At 44.7% G+C, this 22,721-nt stretch overlaps 1 protein-coding gene across 1 annotated transcript; it reads left to right on the top strand.

Annotated features, from left to right (window-relative positions):
• Positions 1–205: 205 nt before the first annotated feature.
• On the top strand, positions 206–22,045 carry abhd12 (abhydrolase domain containing 12, lysophospholipase). Its single transcript, XM_042065236.1, has 16 exons — positions 206–245; positions 968–1,146; positions 10,234–10,386; positions 11,461–11,517; positions 12,856–12,977; positions 14,885–14,990; positions 15,735–15,854; positions 16,382–16,412; positions 16,814–16,859; positions 17,005–17,134; positions 17,529–17,566; positions 18,437–18,516; positions 18,617–18,699; positions 19,459–19,537; positions 19,860–19,987; positions 20,526–22,045. The coding sequence occupies exons 2-16, from the start codon at positions 977–979 to the stop codon at positions 20,557–20,559; spliced, it is 1,377 nt and encodes a 458-aa protein (XP_041921170.1). The 5' UTR covers positions 206–245; positions 968–976; the 3' UTR covers positions 20,560–22,045.
• Positions 22,046–22,721: the final 676 nt, after the last annotated feature.

Genomic DNA, 22,721 nt, shown 5'->3' with positions numbered 1-22,721 from the left:
GAAGTTTCAAGATGAGCAGGTTGTTCAAAATCACTTTTACTTCTAACTTGTTTCTAAAGTAAACTAATTTATATTGTCAGTATACTTTAAACAAATGTAGTTGATTTCTTACCATAATTACGTTTTGTAACATTCTGGCTGATCTACACATTGAACGTTAGTAGTTGGCTAACATTAAAGCCGAATCAACTAGGGTTAGCTCAACCGTGCATAAAGCAAAGTGTCTGCCTCTGGTGGCTAAACATGTAAGTGCTTGTATTATGCGAATGCACATTGGTGGAAGTTTTCTCGTTTGTATGGGCGATTTGAAGCTCTAGATCTAAAACCATCTGCTCTTACTTGAAAACAACTGCCTTACTAAAGAGCCAGAGCCACCAACTTTAAAATGTGCTAAAGTTACTCGAAATTCTATGATCCTCCCGTCTAGGCTAACTAGCAAGCTAACCCCTTCGTTTTGTGATGTAAGCAATAGACAAGTACACATTTGAATGTCTTGATAACCCTAAGTTTTTCTTCAACAGTATTTCAAGTAGTTTTGACAAGTAGCATGTAGGGAAATTAAAGATGTAGTATTTAAACTGACTTAACTTTACGAGCATATGATTACAGCTACATATTTAGCTAACTTTACGACTGTCGCAAACATGGCTGACAGGTCTTCTCTGATTGGCTGCAGTTGCAACTTAGGGGAAAGGTTGAATTGATCAGCTGGTCTCTGCAGATATAGGACTTCTGCAAACAATGTAGAAAAAGTGCTGAATGTCGGTTGCGCTGGGAGTGGATACAACGGTAGAGGGATTGGTGGCGTACACTGCCTTCTGCACTTCGAAGCGTTTTTCAACAACAGCAGCTCCCTCCGTCTTTAGCGAACAAACCGGCATCGTTTAGCGAACGACATTAAGCAAGGTTGAAGCGTTATTTGTTGCTGCGGTTATATTTGCTTTATATTTTTTAATTGGTCCTTCAGATTTCAGTGATGCGAAAGCGGAATAACTCGCCCACTCAAGATAATGACAGCTCTGTTACCAAAACATTGCCGGACAGCAGTCTGAAATACTGTAACAAGATAGGAGAGGGGAACACAGACTCTGGAGCCCAGTACAATTCTGCAGACCCGGACAAGACGATGGGGAGAGCATTCAGAAGGTGAGAGATATCGACGCGTTGTAACTAACAAACTGCTCGGTGCCTGCTCTTGCTTGCTAATTATTTCGTTAATCTTATTAACTACAGTGCCAGACGAGTTATGTAGCTCTCCAAGCTCCACAGTAGCTCTCAAAGGAGTCTCACTTGGGGTAGACATAAATAAACGTATTGATCAATCAGACTTGTTATTTCAATGTAGAATGTAGTTTTGTGTCTCATGCGTTGCATACATATAGGTTACTGACACTTTCCCGGTGTTAAGATGTAGTTAGAGCAGAGGAATTCATGGGGAACCAAGTCCTTAAGTTCGAAACGACCTCATCTTTTTGAATCAAAAAGTAGCCTATCTAATTTCACTCGTGTCTGGAGCAACAACGCTGGGTGGGGTGTCTGGTGACTTGCACTCCACAGTAAAGGTAGTTGAGATGGTGTCAATAAAAATAGAAGGCTGTTCTACCAAAGAAGCTTTAACCAGTGCTTACATTGAGTACAGCACGCTGATGCTGCTTGCATGCTACAAGCTTAAAGGTCAACAGTGGGCACTTACTACATCTGAGACTTAAAAAATCCTTGATGACACAGTTGTTTTGTAGATATTTATAATGACTTACATTAATAGGCTAGTGATGGGTGTCACTTAAGTGGGATTAATGTCCACTCCTCTTCTCCTCATGTGCACATGGGCAGTGGTCTTTGATTGATTTTGATTCTGGTTTGTGTAACCACTACCCCTGATCCTGAATTGTGAGTCCTGTGAGAGAGTCTAATTTACACACTAATGTCATTAAATAAGGAGCACATAGTGGTACATAAAGGGGCCTCACATGCCCTGTGTTGCTCATGTCATTTTAAATGGCCTGTGTTCTCAGAGCTGGGAATTTCACAATTATCCCCAGTCTTAAGTTGAACGTCTGGTATTAATACAGTCCTGAGTGTCTAGTGTTGAATTAATTGATATTGATTTGACTTTTACTTACTTTAGTCATTAGACAATTGAAGCTCATGTTTAAAATATTTAACACATTAGTGTTACATTTATGTCGGGAAGTATGCTGTTAATTTGTGTTGTTGATAAACCAATACCTATGTAAGGTTTGAAATATCGCCCCAAAAGGACCAGTGTACTATTAATTATATAGTAAGTCATGGGAATTCATTTTTTTGTCAGGGAAAGTCAGGGAAATCTCATGGAATTTTACATTTGACTTAGAGTGGGAACCCTGATAGTGTGACATTAAACAGCTCTCTCTTACTCTAACACTGCACAGATCTCGTGAAGAGCACTTGTGTGGCGCAAAGCTGTTCTGTTTGTGAGGACAGTCTGGGTTTAGCTCAGAGGAAGCAGCCCTCCGCCTGCTCAGTGCGTCAGACAGGGTATTAGGTGAATAGGACGCCAAGTCAGCAAAAAAGCTTCTCCATACCCATGACCTGCATCCTCTGTTTTATCACGTAAGGTTGAAGCTTATGGCCTGATTTGCAATAGTAGCCATCTTCCAAGTCATTCCACGCTAGTCATTCATCTCATTTAACAAAAAATTACTAGCAGATGAAAAACAGTTTCCTGCTGGCATGTACAGTACCCTTAGGCTTTATTCAAATATGCTGGCTTGCTCAGGGGTGTTTGGAAGCGTAGCAGCCGCTCTGTAGATATGACCGGCATACACATGTGGGCAAAGCAAAGAAGCAGCAGAAAGGCTTCCAGAGGAGAGATAGTCTTAGATTTAGTTTTATTGAACTGTTGCTGTGGAGGAAGTCACTCTTTTCTGTACCCCCCCCCCCCCCCCCCCCACACACACACACACACACACACACACACACACACACACACACCAGCCGGCAGAAGACACAGAGTGCTGTCCTCCTGTGATTCGACACTAGATGTGAAATCGCACACCTTTGTGCTCTGCTCATTTGGACAGTAACTATATATACCCATCCTCTTTGTACCAGGGACTGGACGATCTCATTGAGTTTCACTCACTGATAGTGGACAGTTGCATGTCTCCACAGGATTGCCACATCCCTCATAAAGACCCAGACAGATCGGTTCTCTGAGTCATGCTTTGAACTCTGTTAGAACTAGTAACCTGTTTCTTTTTCACTCAAGTTCAATGAACTCTAGAATATATTCTGGAACCACTAAAAGGCAGCAGAAAGAAACAGTGCTGTTTTAAGTTACTTCGTTAGTTGCCATGTTCCATTGGTGGGACTGTAAAGAAGCCTTGTGCAATATTTTTTTCTTTTTTTTGTAGGCTATAGTGTACAAAGCTATCTGCCACTGGGTTTTAGCTGACCCTCTTCTTTTTGCATGGAGAAGGAAGGAGATGAAAAAATAGGGGAAGAGAGAGGTAGAATGTGGGGGGAAATAAGAAGGAAGAAAGACTGAAGAATGCTGAGGACTCAACAAAAGGAAAAAACTGTGTGTGTATGTCTATGTTTGTGTAAAAGAGAGAAAGCAAGAGAGAGAGATTGCTCATTTACTCCAGTTACCCTCTTATTGTCTGTCTTCCTCAAACCATTCAAACCATTCTTGGTTCAGCATACATCTGAATAGGATTTAAAAGTGCGTGGCACTGTATCCCCTACCTCCTCCCCAGCTCCACAGTGGGTCTCGAAGAACTCGCCTGCCAGGGTTGCATCCCTGCCACCTGACTCTGTTCTCCTCTCCCCTTAGGCTGTGCTCTGCATGTGGTGGCTTTGACTTCACTGTCATTGTGCATTATGGCGGCTAAGCAACAGAGATGGGGAAATACCTTTTATATATTTTTTTCCATGGTTTTCAGCACTGCACTCACTGTCTAGCCTATATTTAGGTCACATAGATACCTCTTTTTCAGTCGGGTGGTTGTGGTCATTGATTTAAGTATAAGTATAGTAAGGAAGGAAATTTGAATTATGATTCCCTGAGACAACATGATTTACAGCTTTGCAGATTTACAATTGCTGATAGAGTGATCCACGGTACAGCTTTGAAATATACAGCACAAAACAGGAAGGCTGTGCATTTTGTACAAAACTCAGAGGGCATCTATTTTAAACCAGGAGTCTGTGTTACATAATCAAAAGGGGCTTGTTGATAGAAATAGGAAGACTTGCAGTCCTGTGCCGTTGTGCATGCATTAACTAACAAATTCAGCCACAGTTTGTCAGTAAGAGCCCTAATGCTTAATCGCTCTATTAAAGCTGATTGATTTGTTCTGCAGCAAAGAGGCCTCCCAGCCAAGTGCTCAGCCACTGTCTTACTGTGTGGACTCTCTCTCTCTCTCACACACACACACACACACTCCCTCTGTCTCTCTCTCTCTCACGCTCTCTCTCCCTGACCTGTAACTTCTGTGGAGAGTTTGGAGGTTGCTGCAGGTAGTTTATCTTAGCACACCTGACGGGTCCCACTGAAGTGGCCTGTGTGAGGGCCACAGACGGCTCCTTTTTCTTCCGGAAGCATCTCCCAGTGGCTTTCCTCCATCCATCCTTGTTGTGACACGAGACGGCAATTTTTCTTGTCGTTTCCGTCTTGTCATTTTTCATGGATCAGAATGAAGCCCTTACTCATGATGCCCTTCAGGCTAGAAGCCTGTGTTAAATCAGTGCCTGAACCGCCAATGTACTGGACACTCACAGATCAACTTAGAATTATTTAGCAGCAATGCTTTATTTTATCCAAAATTCTACCCACAGATCACCTGAGAGTTCTCAAAATTGGTTCTTTGTCTTATCTAGAACTATACCCAAGGATCAGCAGCTGATAAAAGTTCTTAGGACAGTCTTCTCTAAGAACCATAACCAAGCAGTGGCTCGCTCTGAAGGAGTGGGTGCAACAGCACGTTGCTGCGGAGACTGACCTGAGCCAAGGCAGCTGATAAAGCCGTGTATTGTGCTACATCCAGCACAATACACACAGCAGGGAGACACATTGTTGGCCAGAGACTTAAGTGTATATTTTGAATAAGCTGTTTGTTCACTCAAGCAAATCTGAATTGGTGTGTTTTGATAAGCCATGTTCTGTTTTCTTTCTCTCTCCCTCTCCCTCTTTGAATCTGTGTCTGTGTGTTGAGCTTGTGCCTGTAGATTGGCTGTGTCATGAACTGCAGATATTTTTTTATCCTTTTTGCTCACCAGCATCGCTCCTCGGTGGAGTGTCTGTTGTGCGTGTGTGCATGCATGCATGTGTGTGTGTGCGTGTGTGTGTATGCGTGCGCGTGCGCACCTATATGCATGCATGGGGGAGGTGCAGTGCCAGTTGCGGTTGTACAATTTTAGAAACAAGGCTCTTTCCAGATATCTAAGATTACTCGCAGAAGTACTGAGCTACTGTAAGATACATATTACAAAAGACAAACATATCTCTTTGATTGTTGCAGAAATAAGTAGGGTCATTCCATGTCAATTCAACCAGGGCCCACGCACTTAGGTCTCAAAAAATTCTGAAAAAATTACCAGGTGTACCTATGTTACCCAGGAGACACACTGTAAAATTACTCTTATATAAGGTCAATACTTTCCAAGATACAGATAGTTTTACAGGGGGAGGGGGGTGTTGATTTTGTTCGGCCTCTTTTTTTTTGTCAAAGTTCACAATCCCACAGCGCCAGAACTAAACCATGTAGGAGGCTCAAATTTTGCATGCTGGTGCATAAATAGGAATAGTATGTAGCATCTTGATGTCTTCCTTTGGCTCATTTATCTCTGTCATGTGTGAAATGTTTGCTTAACAATCTTTACCCCTTTGAGAAAATGGGGATTATTATAGTGACCCCACCTTGTTACTGTTAACTGTCTTAGTTGGATAAGGAAACCAAACAGTGTCCGTTAACGATGCAGAAACAGGCTTTCTCAGAGACAATTTTTGACGATTAAAATCAGTGTGCTGATATTACCGGTGCTATTTGCCGATCTATCCGTATGGCCATTTATATCATCTGATAACTATTTTAATTTAAGTAATGGAATGTGAACTACTGATCCTCCATCTTATTTTCCAGTAGACAATGCTTGTAAGTAGCGATGATGCAAGGACTCCACAGCAAATGAGGCTTATGAGTAGAAAAAACTACATTCGCATTGTTAACTTATATGGTGCATTGTCACTTTAAGGTCACTCAGTCTAAACGATTCTCATAAAGCCCTTTCAGCAGCTCTTGTAAGATATAAGGCTAATCCATAAACTCTAGACTTGTTTGTCACAATATTAACAATACTATGCATAATACTAAGTTATTACAATCAGATATGATCAGATCTATTAAAAAGGAGATAATAACAATGACGAGCCACCTGAAGCTTGCCAGCCTCTCTCTCTCTTTCAGATGCGCACACAATTTGCGTTCCCAATTAATTAGAGTATCTTCCTTCCATGTAACACGGAGTTGGTGCATTTTGACATCGTAAACATCCTCGAAGAGAGAACAGCAGTTCAAGTAAAGCTTTTTATTGGCTACATATCCCCTCTGTTCCCTTGGTGCCCTTGTGCATGATGCGGGTGTTGGGAGCGGCAGTACTGTGTAGTAGCCTATATACCATGTTGAAACATTTCCTATGGTCTCTTACCTAGATTTGCTCTGATGCACTCCTTGACGCAGACACACACACTCGCTTTGGACTTCTTTCCCTGCTGCTGTCCCTTTCTACATTATAGAGCAACTAGGCTACTAGACAGACGCGTGTAACTACAAAATGGGGTCTGGGGTCATAGCTGTGGTTGCGCATCAGTTGCTAGGTCATAAGATAAACCAATTTTCTGCTGTCAATCAACAAAAAGCATGCCTTTCATGTCTGTGTATGTAGGCTACACAGGAGTTGATGTATGATAAACTCAACCAGGAACAAAACCGAATAGCCGTTTCATTTTTTATTATTAATTATCCGGGACAGTCACTCAAAAAAAAGAACAATCCTGGTAAAAATCCAGTACGTGTGGCCTAATCTGTACTTTACTGTGGATACTGAAATATCTACTTTCTACTCCTTACATTTTTAAAACTGTCCAGTTTAATGCTGCTAATGGTATGTAAAAAACACAAAAAATGGCATCATAAAGCAAATATCTTGAAAAGATATTTGTCAAAGATATTTGTCAGGCCCCGTTACGCGCCATCTATGGCAGTTATGTAGGGCTGACGTGACGTATATACAGGGCCTGACGTGACGGGACCGCACAGTCAGTCAATTTAATGGCCATTTCTATGCCTGAGAACATGCTAGAATCAAAACTGTTAGCATGTAAGCATGGAGTCTAGTGACCTTTTTTAGATATACAACAATTCCATTATTTCCTTTAATATTTTAGTGTAATGGGCCCTGACCCTTTAGATTGTTCACTTCAAAAACAGCATGCAAAAAATAAAAGTTTAAAAGCAAATAATTTAATGAAAGAACTTACGCTTGACCAATTTCAGTATCACCTTGGCTAAATGATGTCACAGTCTTTTAAAAGCACATTTGGAAAGCACATTTTTTATGTAGTGTTTTATGTAACCATGATGGGGCATGACAAAAACTTGCAGACAGTTGTACATTTCCATTTATTTCTTGAATTTATGTTTAATTTCATGTTTTTAATATATTGATGTGAACGATCAGAGAGCCTAATGAATTACATATCCTTTCACAGAACAACTCCTAGAAATCGATCATCTAGTCACTTTACGACATTTTTGTATTATACAAGTTTCATTCACTGAAACAATCCCAGAACAGGAAATGTACATTTCTAGTAGAATGTCCCACATTTATAATAATTATTTCATAATTTATTGTAAGAGCCTTTCATTTGGAATCAGAACTTTTTTCAATATGTTAAATATTAGAGTACATTTTTACATTATGTTTGTTAAAAATGAATATTGGCTTATTTATCGTTTATTGTTTTTTGAAATCCTCAAATATTGTAATCAGTATCTGTCTTCAAAATCCCATATCGGTCGGGCTTTAGTTGCAGTGTGACTGTTCTGCACACAGCATCCCCTCCGCCTCCCCCCCCCCCCCCCCCAAACCCTAACCCCCCCCCAATAAAACATCTGACCCCCGAACCGCATTTCAACCCGGCTCCCTCCAGACCCCATTTACCCACTCCCGCTCATCCTCAGGCCCAGCTATGATGGAGGCAGATGGTGCCGCCGTGGCAGTCCTGCTCTGAAATGCCCTCTCCTCTTCCTCCTCCTCCTCCTCCTCCTCCGTTGTCAGGGTGCATTAGCGCACCGGCTCTGATTGCACCCATTCTGCCAGCCACGGGTGTCTCAAGGTCCTCCCAGCCGCACTGACCTTGGCCAGGGCGAGGGTGACCGGGAGTGTGTGTGTGGGGGAGGTGGGGGGGGAGTCAGGACTTTAGTCTAACAGTAACCAATAACAAGTACTTCATCACCATCAGTTAAAGAGGATATCTTTTTGTGTTTGCCAATATCAATGAATTATGCCACGATAAATGTGTAGACTAGAAAGTCCTACACAATCCTAGAAAGTATTTGTTTTTCCGCTCCATGGAGGACTTTTTGGACATGCAAGGATGCCTTAAGTGGTCTTGCACCAAGCCGCTGATAAGTCTCATCCGGCGGGACGTGTGGAGCACCCCCACCCTTTCATGTCCGCGAGCATAATAAGGGCCAGATGGCAGAAGATTTGTGTGACTGGCTGCTCCACTAAATACATTAGCTGGAAGGGTGTTAAACGTGCAGGTATTTCAGTCTACTCTGCACAGCGGATCACAGACACATCACACCTCGCGCTCTCTCTCTCTCTCTCTCTCTCTCTCTCTCTCTCTCTCTCTCTCTCTCTCTCCTCCTGTATTAGTCTCTCCCTCCCACGCTCTGCATGGCAGCACCTGGTCATTTTACAGATCAGATGAGGACATGGGCGACCCTTCATTGTAGGAGGCTATTGAACAATAGCTGATAAGACTCTGTGCTGCTGACATATTGATTTGTGCTGAAGGTGGATGTGAGGTTAGTTCTGCTGCAGCCAACATGAGCGGTGTATATTTGAGTGTGATGTGTTTGGCGGAGGTGGAGGCTCCACCTCACATGCTCCACAGTTCTGGCTACCATCTGTTGGCCTGGTTTTGGGGGTGGGGTTGTGAGGGTGGGTTGGGAGGTAGGAGGACAGTGACTGTCCAGTCAAGCCAGACTTTGGTCAGGGCTTTGTGAAGCCATGTTTTGAATAGCAGGTGTTTCCATCTTTCCTCTTTCCACTCCATGTGGAGGAGTGATCACACTCACCAGGGAAACACGCACACACACACACACACACACACCCACCGGAACAAACACTAACATTTGCTCCCCTGGTCCATGCAAAGACACGGAATTGATTAATAGACATCAGGTTATTCACAACTTACAGCATGCACCACAGCTGAAGCAGCAGGTCACTGTTATGCTAACACCCACCCACCCACATACACACACACACACACACACACACACACACACACACACACACACACACATGCATTTAGAATAAGAAACCCCGTGAGTTTAATCCATCAGGGCAACAGAGACGCCTCCCAGCATAGGCAGGCCTCCAGGAAGCGGTCCTCCCCTGTGGCCTGGTTCAAAGCTCAGCTGGGTGGACCCAGAGAGGCTGACATGCTGCCTACTGCCTACACACACAGTCATGATGCAGGAGGCCTCGCCACAACCATCCTGTTTCTCTGTGTCACACAATGATCTCAGTCCCTTTTCCATTTCACATCATGAGGACACAGTTAGAGGTTTGTGTGTGAAGGGTAGGTGGAGTGGTTTGATTCTCTTCTGTCTCTATCAGGGGCGTAGCCTGGTGATGTTACAGACCAGGTGAAGGTTTGGGTAGGCCTATGCCTTGGTAAGCCTGAGAAAGTCTTATTGGCATCCTTTTAAGATGTGAAGAGGAGGGTAAACAATTGCACATTAGCATCACTCACTCGCTCACTGACACAGACACACTCACAGATTCACACACCAACACAATTCACACACCAACACAACTCTCTTTCTCTCATTCCCTCACTAACTTTTTGCGTTCAATCTCACTTTACCTGCCCCTGTTTTTTTGTCTCCCTGTGTCTCTGAGCGCACCCTCTCTCTCTGTCTCTCTCTCCATGTCTCTCTTTATCAGTCTCACCCCGGCTCCTCAATGGCATTGTATGAGTCTAAAAGTCTCTTTTCAAATGAGCTGCATAATTCATGGTGCCAAGGAAGAGCTCTCGGTGCACTCTGTCAGAGGGCGTTGGCATCTCACACAGACTTCACTGCACAAGACACATCTACAGTAAGTACAGATAGCTGAGTGTGAGAGAGCAGGAGACAGGAAAAGAGATAAAGTGAGTGAGTTGGGGTGGAGAGAGAGTGTGTGTGTCTGTCAGAGAGGGAGAGAGTCAAATATTTTTGTTTATGTTTGTTAGTTAGAATCACGTTTCTCTTAGGAAGACTGGAAAACAAGAGCAACAGTGACTGACTGATATCAAGGCTACCATGCGATCTGGGTAATGAAAGGCCACTGCTGCTCCTGTTGGGTCCAGCACAAAGTACATTCTGTGTTTTTTACATAGGGAATAATTATAGGTTCAAAGGTACTGCTGTGCTGACTTTTTTATTACAGAACCACAGGAAGGAACTGGACATAAACAAAGACTAGTTATTCCAATAGATTATTTCTCACAGAGAAATAACCATGCAGTTCCAGATATCTTGTTGGCACAAACCCCTATATGGCTTATTCATGCTCAAGTCACATGACATTCTTACACACTCACACATGCATCATTATGTATGTGTATATAGAGGCCAGGGCTCTAAAGGTTATGCCCTACCTTTAGTTTGAAATAAGCAGTCCATGTGAGTGTGTGGCCTGAGGGTTGCCATGGCAATGTGCTACCTCCCTGGCTGACTGACGGTTGAGCCACCTCATCATGACATGTCAGTGCCCACAGCTCTGCACCGGACCCAAAGGTCACCGGAGGGCAAAAGAGGTCATCGACTGCTGAATCAAGGACCAACTTACTTCCCCTCACCCACCACCACCACACACACACACACACACACACACACCTTCTGGGGGTATGGTGAGACAATGTATTGTCATGAGGAGTAACATATAGAATTACTGGTTCTCTTTGATTCTGGCAAAAAGAAGCAGCATGTTGTGCGGTTGAAATGGTATATGACCTCTTGCAAGCCATTGTGTTTATTACACATCTGCAGACCCAGGACTGGTTGTATGCTAAAAAACAATCACAAACACGGAAAGGACCACGAGGAGCAAATGTCTATCAGTTAAGAATCACAGTACACTTTTAAACAAACCTTCATTGCAGTCACCGCTGTTTGTGTTCTTGCACAACAGGGCCTTGGCAGTATGCGTGGGCCCAGGCCTCATCACCTTCTGCTGCCTCCCACAGGGGTAAGGCCCCCCCCTCCCCCCCCAACACAAAATAACTCCCACCCAGAAAAAACCTGTGTTCACTGTGTCTGAGTCACCGCAACCATGCCGTCATTACCACCCCTGTCCTGCAGCGCTGTGTCCCCAAGGCTGCCCCTGCTAGTTAGGCTGCTCGCTAGGCTGGCTGTAGATACACACACACACACAGATAGGCACACACTTGTACACATGATGCCGGGCTTATGCGCCACACGCTGCTGGGAGGCTTATGCAACACAAATAGAAATGTGGTGATGTAATGCTCCTGTCACTGTGCCTGGGGAGGCTTGCCGATAGCGCGGGCTGACGGTCAGGTGTGGCTGAGGGCGTAAAAGCAGGTCAGACACCCAGCCCCCAGCCCAAAGACCGTGGGAAACCAAAGGATGCCAGGCAGCCCTCAACTCATTGGGAACAAAACACTCCCCACTCAAATTACACACAGACATGCACACACAAGCATACGTACATGTTGTTTTGAGTATCTGAGCTTCTCCAGAACATGACATTGTAATGGCCCAGACAGATGATCATGTATCTGTGTCAAATTCAGCCAGCTAGACATGAGTCTGGCTCTTTGGGTTTAGAGTCTTGTGTGGATGAGGTATCTTCAGAAGGCCTAGTAGTACAACGGGCATGAATTTCAAATAAGGTCTGAATGCTGGGTGTTGCTTTAGCTGTCTGTAATGGGCTTCCTTTTGGGCTCTGTCTGTGCAGGAGGTATTTGTAATGTATGTGGGCGGCGTGCACTACTGTATGTGCTGGGGTGAGGGTCATGCCGTAGAATGATGAGTCGACTGCTCAGCTCCTGTGCACTAAAGGCCCTGCATTAGTCAGGAGCTCTTATCATCAAATTAGAAGCGCGGGTGTGGAATCATATGATGCAGAAACTCCTGGGGGGTTGGAGGAGAGCGAGAGAGTCAGTCAGCCAGCCAGGCATGCAGCCTTCTACATTTCACATGTATTTGCCTTTTGCATATCCATATATTCCATATTGGGTTGGGTGGGTGGACTTTGAATTTCCCAAAAACAAATCCATAAAGCCTTTCCTGAATGTTTTCGCATTTGTTTGATTGCTTGTTTCCATATAATTTGCGATGCCATTAATAAAACAAGTTAGGAATAAAAATGTAATCCATCAGTGTTTTTTTGTGTGCTCATTCACCCAGGAGCCCAATTGCTTTTTTATTGAGCTGCTTGTTGTTGTTGCTTTGTGAAATACCTGGTGCGACTAATATGGTTTGCCTTAAATGTTGTTGATGATGAGGAGTGTTGCTGCCAATGACATGGTTTGTCTTATGAGTGTGTGTGTGTGTTCTCCAGGAGGGGCCTTCTGTGGAGACTCAGGAGGATGTTGATGTGGTTGCTGGGCTTCTACCTGGCCATCCCGGTCATCATCAAGTTCTGCCCCTCCATTCAAGCCAAACTAGTCTTTTTAAATTTTGGTGAGTTCGGCCGTCTTCTCATAACACACAGATAGGATTCACGGCCTTCTTTTTAAACCAAGCTGGAGATATGATCCCACACTCAAGCTTTCTCTATGAGGATTTCTATGTGTGCAGATCCTTAGCAGTGCAGTGTTTCTTAACTGGTGGGTCGCGACCCAAAAGTGGGTAGCGGAACCGTTCTGGGTGGGTCACAGAGCTTGTGTTAAAAAATAAGAAATCGCTCATTTAAAATGCTTATCAAATCTAATATTGGACCTTTATTTTGATAGACTTTATTCATATGTCGTCATTGCCACGGACATAGATAGACAGTGTTTATGTGACCGGTCATGTTAGACATCATTTTAGGGGTAAACACAAGTAAACAAAATGGGACGGTCAGAAACCCCAGTGTGTGGTGTGCAGTGAATTGCTGGCACATGAGGGCATGAAACCATCTAAACTAAAATGTCACATGGAAACCAAGCACCCCTGTCAAAGACAAACATGCCGAGTAGCCTACTTTGAAAGGTGACATCTAGAGTTGAAGACTTCACAAACATGAGCATGTTCCAAACAAATGGGCCTACAGGCACTTTGCACTACAGGCACTTTGCGTGTCTTAGCATGTAGCTCACCATATCTGTTGTCTTGAGTTGAACACTAAGAAGTTATATATGGGTCGTGATTTGATGAACATGGGAAATTGTGGGTCCCAAAGCCAGACCAGAGAGAGTTCAAGCGGTAATCAAGGATCTTTGGCCAGACCAGTTAAGAACCACTACTTTAGTGTTGTCCTGAATGCAGTCCATGAATCCAGTCTGTTACACAAAATAGGATTCTATTGATTTAAATTGACTATTGTACATTACTGAGGGTGACTTTCAGCTGTGCATGTGTGTACGTGAGTGTGTGCGCGTGTGCACATGTAAGTGTGTGTGTGTGAGAGTGAGTGAGAGCATTCATTCAACACATGTCGACTGACCCTGAAACCGGACCCTATGTGGAACCCCATACGGAAGTGGAGCGCGGCAGCGGATATTCCATCTGCCGGCGCGGCATAAGCGGGCCGCTCCATCTGATATTCTCTGTGGGCACCTGCAACCCAAACGCCCTCCCCAGCCTCCTCGCTTGCCTGGGCCCGGGGAGAAGCCACCCTGCGCTTAAAACATTCATTCATTCAGTCAGCAGCTCATCTGCCATGACGCTCCACACAAACGGCCACAATAGTCTGCTGTTTTATTAGTTAATGTACAGAGCCAAGCCATGGTGATCACTCAGAAAGCATCATTATTAAAACATTTATTTATTTTATCATGGAGATCTTTTTTTGTTCTTTTTGCTTCAATATGTCAGACTGCATTTATGTAACATGAAATCCATCCCTCCACTAGATCAGTTAGTGGGACGATTCTCCTCGGGCGCTGTAAATAGGAACTGCTCCTAGCCGCGACTATTGAGCTTTTTTAAGCAGGTTTTCTTGCTCTGGATGTAACGAGTGATGGCAGCGCTAGCCTTTAGGCAGCCAGTGATATCAAATGAAGTGAATGACGCTAGTCTTCACAGGCCTGTCTGCACAGGAAGTCTTAACTGGGTGCCTTATCTGGTAAAGCATCAGTCACACTCTTCCCACTCTGCAGTCCCCCTCCCACCCCCATCACCACCACAGACTCCACCCTCCCCCATCCCTCGCCTCACAGCAAGGGTCATTTGTTTCTGTTACTGTGTCCCCAGCCATGATGGTGTAGCTGTAAACTAACCTGTTCTGTTCTGTCCTCTGTCCCCATCTCCTCTCTCATTCTTTCTCTCCTCTCCTCCCCTCTTTTCTCCTCGCTTCTCCATTTTCTCCTCTCTTTCCCTCTCCTCTCCTCTTCCTCTCTCCATCTCTCCTTTCTTTTCTCCTCTTCCTCCTCCTCTCCTCACAGTGCGGATGCCCTACTTCATCGACCTGAAGCGGCCCCATGACCAGGGCCTCAACCACACGCACAACTTCTACCTGCAGCCGGAGGAGGGCATCAACATCGGCGTGTGGTACGTTGGCACCAGTGCCCATGCTCGAGGGCTCCTGTGCCCTTTATCCTCACTAGTGAGTGAGCAAGGGGAAGGACACAGGGACAGAATTAGAAGCTTTTGTTCTTGTTTTCTGTCCTCTGTTCTTTCTTTCTATCCCCCCCCCCCCCGTCTTTTCCTTGTTCACCCTTGAGCCATCACCCATAAGGGTGTGAAAAGTGCCTTAAGTCTGAGGGCACCGATGCACAGTTTATTGCCCAGGGAGAGTGTGTGTGTGTGTGAGTGTGAGGAAAGAGACTTTGTGTCAGCTGTTATCTGTGTGAGTGATTGCGGAAAGGACACAGAGGACCTTGTGGATCTTGCCCACAGGGCTGGGGGACATTTAGTTTTAGTGAAAAGGACAGAGCAGGCTCGTGGGTCCTCTGCACATCCAAAGTGCAAGCTTGTGATGTGTGCACAATAAACTGCCATGATCATGAAGTTTCACCCATCAGTGTGTTCACCACAGGAACAGGCTGCTACTGAGCACATTAGAAGAAATGGAAATACAGAGCAGAATGGAAAACCCACAATAAAATGATCGATAGATTATTGTATTATTCTATTCTATTATAGATAGAAAGCCCTGTTCTCTATCCAAACTCTTACAAATGCAGCCTCTAAACCTGTAGTATTCATTGAGAGGCAGTGTCTCTTGTGCCTGTCCTCTTCCAGTGTCTGATTTATCTTCCTCTGTGTGTGTGTGTGTGTGTGTTTGTCTCTCAGGCACACGGTCCCCACACACATGTGGAAGGAAGCTCAGGGAAAGGACCGCGAGTGGTATGAGAGCACGCTTCAGTCCTTCCATCCAGTCATGCTCTATCTCCACGGAAACGCTGGTACCAGGTAAGAAACTGGGCGTTAGTGTCTCCCCCCCCCCCCCCCCCCCTCAAGATTTCTGTATCGGAAGCAAAAAAAGTGTGTATTACTGTATTTATAATAAGCACATTGATTTGAAGTCTCTCTTGTGTGAAAAGCTAGGTAGTTGGACTCCAAATTTCAAATGAAAATATAATCCACCACCACCCCCACTCTCCAAACATGATCCACTGGGAACGTGCTCTGAATAAAGTGTCCTACTAAATGGGTCTTCACAATATGGCTTGTACGTTTCCTGGACAGCGATCCCATTTTGTACTGAATTAAAGTTTGGCTTCAGTGATCCCTTTGTGGCCCACATTCAGCCCTCACAGGACTTAACTGTCAACTCTGAACTCACTCTGTCAACTCTGGTTTTTGAAATTGGTAATGACTACGAGGCTGCCAAGAGACACGCCACCCGCCCCCTCTGCCCACAGTGTAGGCTTCAGTGTAGGCGTGGAACAGCGCCTGTCCTGTCATGTGTGCTGAGTTCCATATCTCTGCTATTCCAGGGGAGGAGACCACAGGGTGCAGCTCTATAAGGTGAGTGTGGACACACCTAGCTGCTGGATCCCGCTACTGGTGGAAAGCATCTGCATTTGTTTGCTGTCGTTTACATTTGTATTTAACTCAACTCAACTGAACATCTGACAGAGAAGCATATATGGACAAAAGTTGGTTCCATATGTTAAGAATACCATCATGGTGCTGTTGCCTTGGGTGAGCTTTCATCAGGGGATTGTTCCATGAACATGGTATTTTATTGTAAAAATGTATAAATATTTCAGATGAGCATTCAGGCTTATTGTCTGTTGTTGATTCTTCAGCCTTTTCTGTAAGCTTAATGGCAGAAGTGAAAAATATCCGAGTCTAGTTTAAAGAGCATGAAAGGCATAAGGCATGCTCTGGAATGCTAACCCAATTCTACATTCTATGTTTATCAGGTTCTCAGTTCATTGGGCTACCATGTAGTCACATTTGATTATAGGGGTAAGTGTGACATTTTTATTTTTATTTGTTTATTTTTTAAATATTTTTCATTCAGAATTCTACAGCTCATTGTAACATAATGTATCATGACCCAACAGGAATGGAACTTATGAGTGTGTGTGTGTGTGTGTGTGTTTTTTTTCAGGTTGGGGCGATTCTGAAGGCAGTCCCTCTGAGAAGGGCATGACCTCAGATGCCCACTTCATCTACCAGTGGGTGAAGCAGAGGATCGGCAGGAAGCCGCTCTACATCTGGGGCCACTCGCTGGGCACTGGGTGAGTGGTGGGCCTGGAGGGTCGCTCGGTGTCACGGGAGGGAGCCACATTTCCAAACTAATCAATGAGGACCATGAGAACTAGGCTCTCGATAGACCACGTGAACGAATGACTTGCAAACAAATGCTGTATTTTCTGCTTCCTTGACAAAAGCAGAGTGACATACAAGATCAAATTATTTTTTCTCTATTTTTATATTTATATTTATTTTTTTGTATGCAACACATATTTTTAAATTAGGCAGAAGAAGAGCCAAAATTGGCAATTGTGTGTGTGTGTGTGTGTGTGTGTGTGTGTGTGTGCGCGCGCGCCTGGGTAAACTGCTGAATCATGACTAATAAGATGTGTTCATGTGACAAATGAGATGCTCTCTCTCTTCCCCCCCCCTCCCCAGCGTGGCCACAAACCTTGTCCGACATCTGTGTGAGCGAGGTAAGCGTGTGCTCATTATTCCAGCGCTAAATTTAGCACTCTCTCCCTGTAGCCTTGAGTTCTTCAGGCTCTGCTAACCCAGCCAGGGCTCAAGCTCAACCTGCTGCTCCCCCTCGGACCCCCCCCCCCACCCCCACCACGCTCCTGCTGCGCTATACCACACTAGCCGCGCCATTCGGCAGAATAATGAGAGGTCAGCAGAAAGGGACACTGGCAGCAGAGTGCGCGTTCAGCTTGTCCATAAAAACCTTCTATATATACAGTACAGTGCAGTAGCAGACCTATGTCTGAATGTCCTTCCTGTGTGCAAGACTGCTTTTGGGGGTGGAGGAGGGTGGGCGGGTGAGAGTGACTATAGGCTCTTGAATTAAAGGTAGAGATGAGGCATATCAACAGCAGCAGTAGCATGGAGATCAAAGTCAAGGTTATCAGTGGTTCATTCTTGTTTGGTATGTGGCTATGAAGGCATGCCACACCGCAGAGGAGAAACTAGATCATCCTTTGTGGTTTCTAGGCACACACACACACACACACACACACACGCACGCACACACACACACACACCCTTGATAACCCACAGGTCCTGTTCTGACACTAGGGCTCAGGTTTCTGATTCCTGAATTACAGCCAGAGGTATTGGTTTCCCTTCACCTCTAGGGGCAGCTCAGTTTCAACACATTACACATTACCCCCCCCCCCCCCCCCCCCACCCCACTACCCCGACCCAGTCAATAGCAATGTGAGTGGGAGGGGGGAAGTTACAAGACTGTATATAGTGGTCCTTTCATCTTATTTACAGTCTGATATTTGTTTCAGTTCCTCCATCTCCTGGTAATTAAGTACCCAATGCAAAACCCTTTCAACTTGCAGGAACGCCACCGGACTCTTTGATACTGGAGTCTCCGTTCACCAATATTCGAGAGGAAGCCAAAAGCCATCCTTTCTCCATGGTAAACATGTAATGTCTGTTGTAACTCTTCAAGCTTTCGAAACATTATTCTAATGGTAAAACGGTTATAAAGTCATTTCCTTTTCATACTCTTGCTACAGGTCTACAGATACCTACCTGGATTTGATTGGTTCTTTTTGGATTCCATAACAGCAAATGACATTCGATTTGCCAGCGATGAGAAGTAAGTTTGCCTCCATGTTGTGAAGTTCACCAAGGAGAGTATGACCCCAGTGCACACAGGAAAAGAAGGCCAAGCCTGGGGAAAGCCATTCAGTATCTTCAGTGGGGTAAACAGAATAGGACAGCTACTTTTGTTGTGTTTTCATGGGGTACACGTTGGGCCACTTTTGGGGTTATGCTGCTTGGGGTGCTGCCTTGTCTTTGCAAAATGTGGAGTTTAAAGGAGAAATCCGGCCAATTTTAACACGGAGCTCAGTTGATCATTTTCACAGAATACTGTTGGCCGGAAAAATTGTGGGAAAAAAACGGTGCTGTCTGACGCGAGTTAGCCGGCTAGTGGCTAAAGCAGCCAACGTGCGGGAACAGGTAGGCTGACGGCTTACAAAAAACAGGATTTCTACTGTTCCTTCACAATTATTGGGTTGAACATTATGAGTCTGTTAGGAGGCCCAAAGGTACAGTTTAGAACATGCCCTCATAGAACAGCTTATAGGCACGTTGCCGGCTTTAACCGCTAGCCGGCTAACTTGTGCCAGACAGCACCAATTTTTTTCAAGTTTTTTCCGACCAACAGTATTCTGTGAACATGATCAACTGAGCTCTGTGTTAAAATTGGCTGGATTTCTCCTTTAAGCTCTGTTATGCTCCCATATGAGTTAAGCCTCACTCAGATCTATGTCGTTCTCTTTCTCTCTCTTTCTTTCTTCCTTTCTTTCTTTTTTTCTTTCTCTCTCTCTTTCTGTTTCTGTTGCTGTTTCAGCGTGAACCACATATCGTGCCCTGTTCTCATCCTGCATGCAGAGGACGACACAGTTGTACCCTTCCACCTTGGAAAGAAGGTATGGGTGATCAAGCTCGCTCACACACACACACACACACACACACACACACACACACACACACAGAGACCACTTAGTAATTTGGAACTGTTTTTCTCCTCCAAGCCCTCTTGTAATGATTGCTTTCTCTGTGCTGTGTTGTACATTCCTAACATGAGACCGCTCATAACACATTCTCTCAGATGACCGTTTCTTCTTTGAATTTCATTTGCCAGTCAGCATCTGTTGTCAGCTGGAAAACGTGTGTGTGTGTGTGCGTGTGTGTGTCTTTGTTTGTGTGAGAGTGAGTGCTCACGCCTTACCTCTTCTTCCCATTGCTCAGCTGTACAACATCGCTGCCCAGTCCAAGAGTCTGAGTGGACACAAGGTCCAGTTCATCCCTTTCCCCGTCAGCCTGGGCTACCGACACAAATTCATCTACAGGAGTCCCGAGCTGCCACATATACTCAGGTACAACACAGGGCTGCAAAATGGCCATTCAGACCCTGTTTGGCCCTTGCAGGATCTGTAACCCATGCCCTCATTAACACAGTTTGTTGATTACAAAGCCTAATGGCCAGCATTGGGCTTTGTAATCAACACTCTCATAGACTCAAAGACTGCTCTTAATTTGGTCCTTTACCCATTAAAAGGAACTTTGATGGTGTCAGAGCTCTGACTCTGATGAAGAGCTTAGAACCACCCGGCCCTACTGTCCCATACAGTAAGACCTGTGGTCAATGATCATCAATTGGATTGAACCCTACTGTACCTATCTCATTAAAGTATTGATTGTGAGGACAATGAGTTAATGAGCTCTCTGCCTCCCTCGTCCTTCAGCGGAGACGTTTCACGTTTCACCAGAGTTGGGCGAGATGAGACGCTGCTTAATTCTCTGTTCTATTTTGTGTGTGTGTGTGTGTGTGTGTGTGTGTGTGTGTGTGTGTGTGTGTGTGTGTGTGTGTGTATATTTTCATGTGTTCTTTTCTCCTGTTTGTCTCTCCTCTAGTGACTTTCTTGGCACAACACATCCCCACGTGTAGCTGAGAAGTGTGGTTGACACATACACACATACACACATACATGCATACATACCTTTTACTCATAAGAACATAAACACACTCGTAAATTTGTGTAGTTGATACATCTCAAACACACGCATTGCATACACGAAACAGATCTAGTACTGTACACAGGAGCATGGACTGAAAGAAGACTCGCACCATCCCAGTCCTTTTCCCCTTAAGCTACTGACATGCCTGCAGGATGACAGAGAGATAAAGAGATGGAGGAAGAGAAAGAAAGAAGGAAAGGAGGAAGGGATGACTAATGAACAAACGCAATGCAAAGCAACTTTGAAAATCTGCATGGCCCTGTGTTCACCGGTTACCAAGTCACTGAATGCAGCTGAGCTCGGGCACAAGGCTACGAAACACGCATCAACTTAACGAGACCTCGTCACGAACGAGTGGCATCAGCCAACACTGGAGAAGGAAACAGATCAGGCGTCACCACTGAAGTTGTTTTTAACTGCACAATGTAAGGAAAGAGAGAAAAAAAGGGTTATGAGAGAGAGAAAGAAGATGAGGTGAATTGTGAATATGGTCTCAGGAGATGTCTACAGTACTACCCGGTACTCTCTCTGCCATCTCAGAGATGTAGAAGAGTGGGAGGTTACAAAAAAAGATGAGGGCCAGTAGTGTGTTTTTATTTTTCAGATTAGCTTTGTTCTATTTATTCACCCTCACATCTTCTTGGACATATTGCAACTGAAACAGATCTCTAAAATGACCGCTCGCACCAATCAAATTCTTCTAACCTCTTGCTATAATGTGAACTCCAAATGTTATTTTGTCCTGAAGCGCCTAGTGGAAGACCAAGGACACCACGCAACTTTATATTTGTGAAGTATGTCATATACTTAAACTTGTACAATGTATGGAAATGTAATTTTATCTTTTTTCCTTTTTGCTTCTGATGTTTAAATTTCTTTGCACTTCCCTCTGCCCCCTGTGTATGCGCATGCGTACACACACACACACACACACACACACACACACACACACACACACACACACACAACGAACGAACAAACGCACACGCGCACCACACACTTGTTTGGTCACAGTTAGTCTCATAAGATACTCTGAGACTTTTAATGAATAATGTTACAGCTCAACAGAAGATGGTGGTTGCCTTCAACTAGTGTTACCAATAAAGACAATGACACTGTCTCCATGATGAGCGCTATGGCTTCTATGCAGCACATTCTTATGCAACAGTGACTCCAGAGGTCTTGTCTCTCCTACTTCCTACCATTTGTTTTGGTTAGACGGCCTTCTGAGCATGTTCATTCAGCGGCAGCCCTACCGTATCTGGGAAGAGTGGCATGGGCATTTGTCTGGCGCTATGGGTGACCGTCCGGAGCTTGTTAAGGTTCATTATAACTAGGCATGGTTGCCAGTCGCTGGAACCTGATCTAGCAGAGATTACTGTCAGGGTGGGGCTGGAGGGTCAATTTGGGAGGGGGGAGAGAGGGGGGGGGTGGTGGCCTGCAGGTCCTGCAGGTCCTGCAGGTCCTGCAACTATTGGGGAAGAGGAGGCTGTCTGAGGCAGTAGTGTTGATTTGTTTTGTTTTTTGTGGTTTTCTTTGGTATTACTCAGAGTGGATCACTGCTTCTCTGACCTTTTTTGTGGTTTATGTTCAGGCTGACTCAGAGGGGAGAGGGATGTGGGGAGGAGAGCCTTCTTTCTCTTTTCCCCTCATCTCTTCCCTCCTTCTGCCTCCCCTTGCTGTTTTTAGGCAGAGATTACATGGGCGTTGGCAGTGCCGAAGGCCACCACCACCACCTCCCTCTTCTCTTTCTTTTAAAAGAGCTTCATTAACCACAGAGAGCTTGTGGCAGCAAATCCTCTCACATTAGCTCAGCGGGCGCTTGTGGTGACACTTCATATCTTTACATCTCTTCTGGTGATTTTAATGCTCTCTTGCACTTAAAAAAAAAACAACAACAGTCATGACCCACTTCCCTAATAGCCTATGTTAATGTTATTAGTCACAGCACTATTTAAAGACCTACTGCTGAAGAGTGTGGAGAGTTTATTTTATTTTATTTTATTATTATTATTCAAATGTCCAGACGTCCTTTACAGTCTTCTAACATTCCTCCCGTGTAGTAAGCGGTCAGTTGGGCTGATGATGGAG

This window comes from Alosa sapidissima, chromosome 16 (genome assembly GCF_018492685.1).
Source record: "Alosa sapidissima isolate fAloSap1 chromosome 16, fAloSap1.pri, whole genome shotgun sequence".
Taxonomy (NCBI): Eukaryota; Metazoa; Chordata; class Actinopteri; order Clupeiformes; family Clupeidae; genus Alosa; species Alosa sapidissima.
The sequence above is the reverse complement of the archived record's forward strand: the minus strand, read 5'-3'. Positions and strand labels throughout refer to the sequence as shown.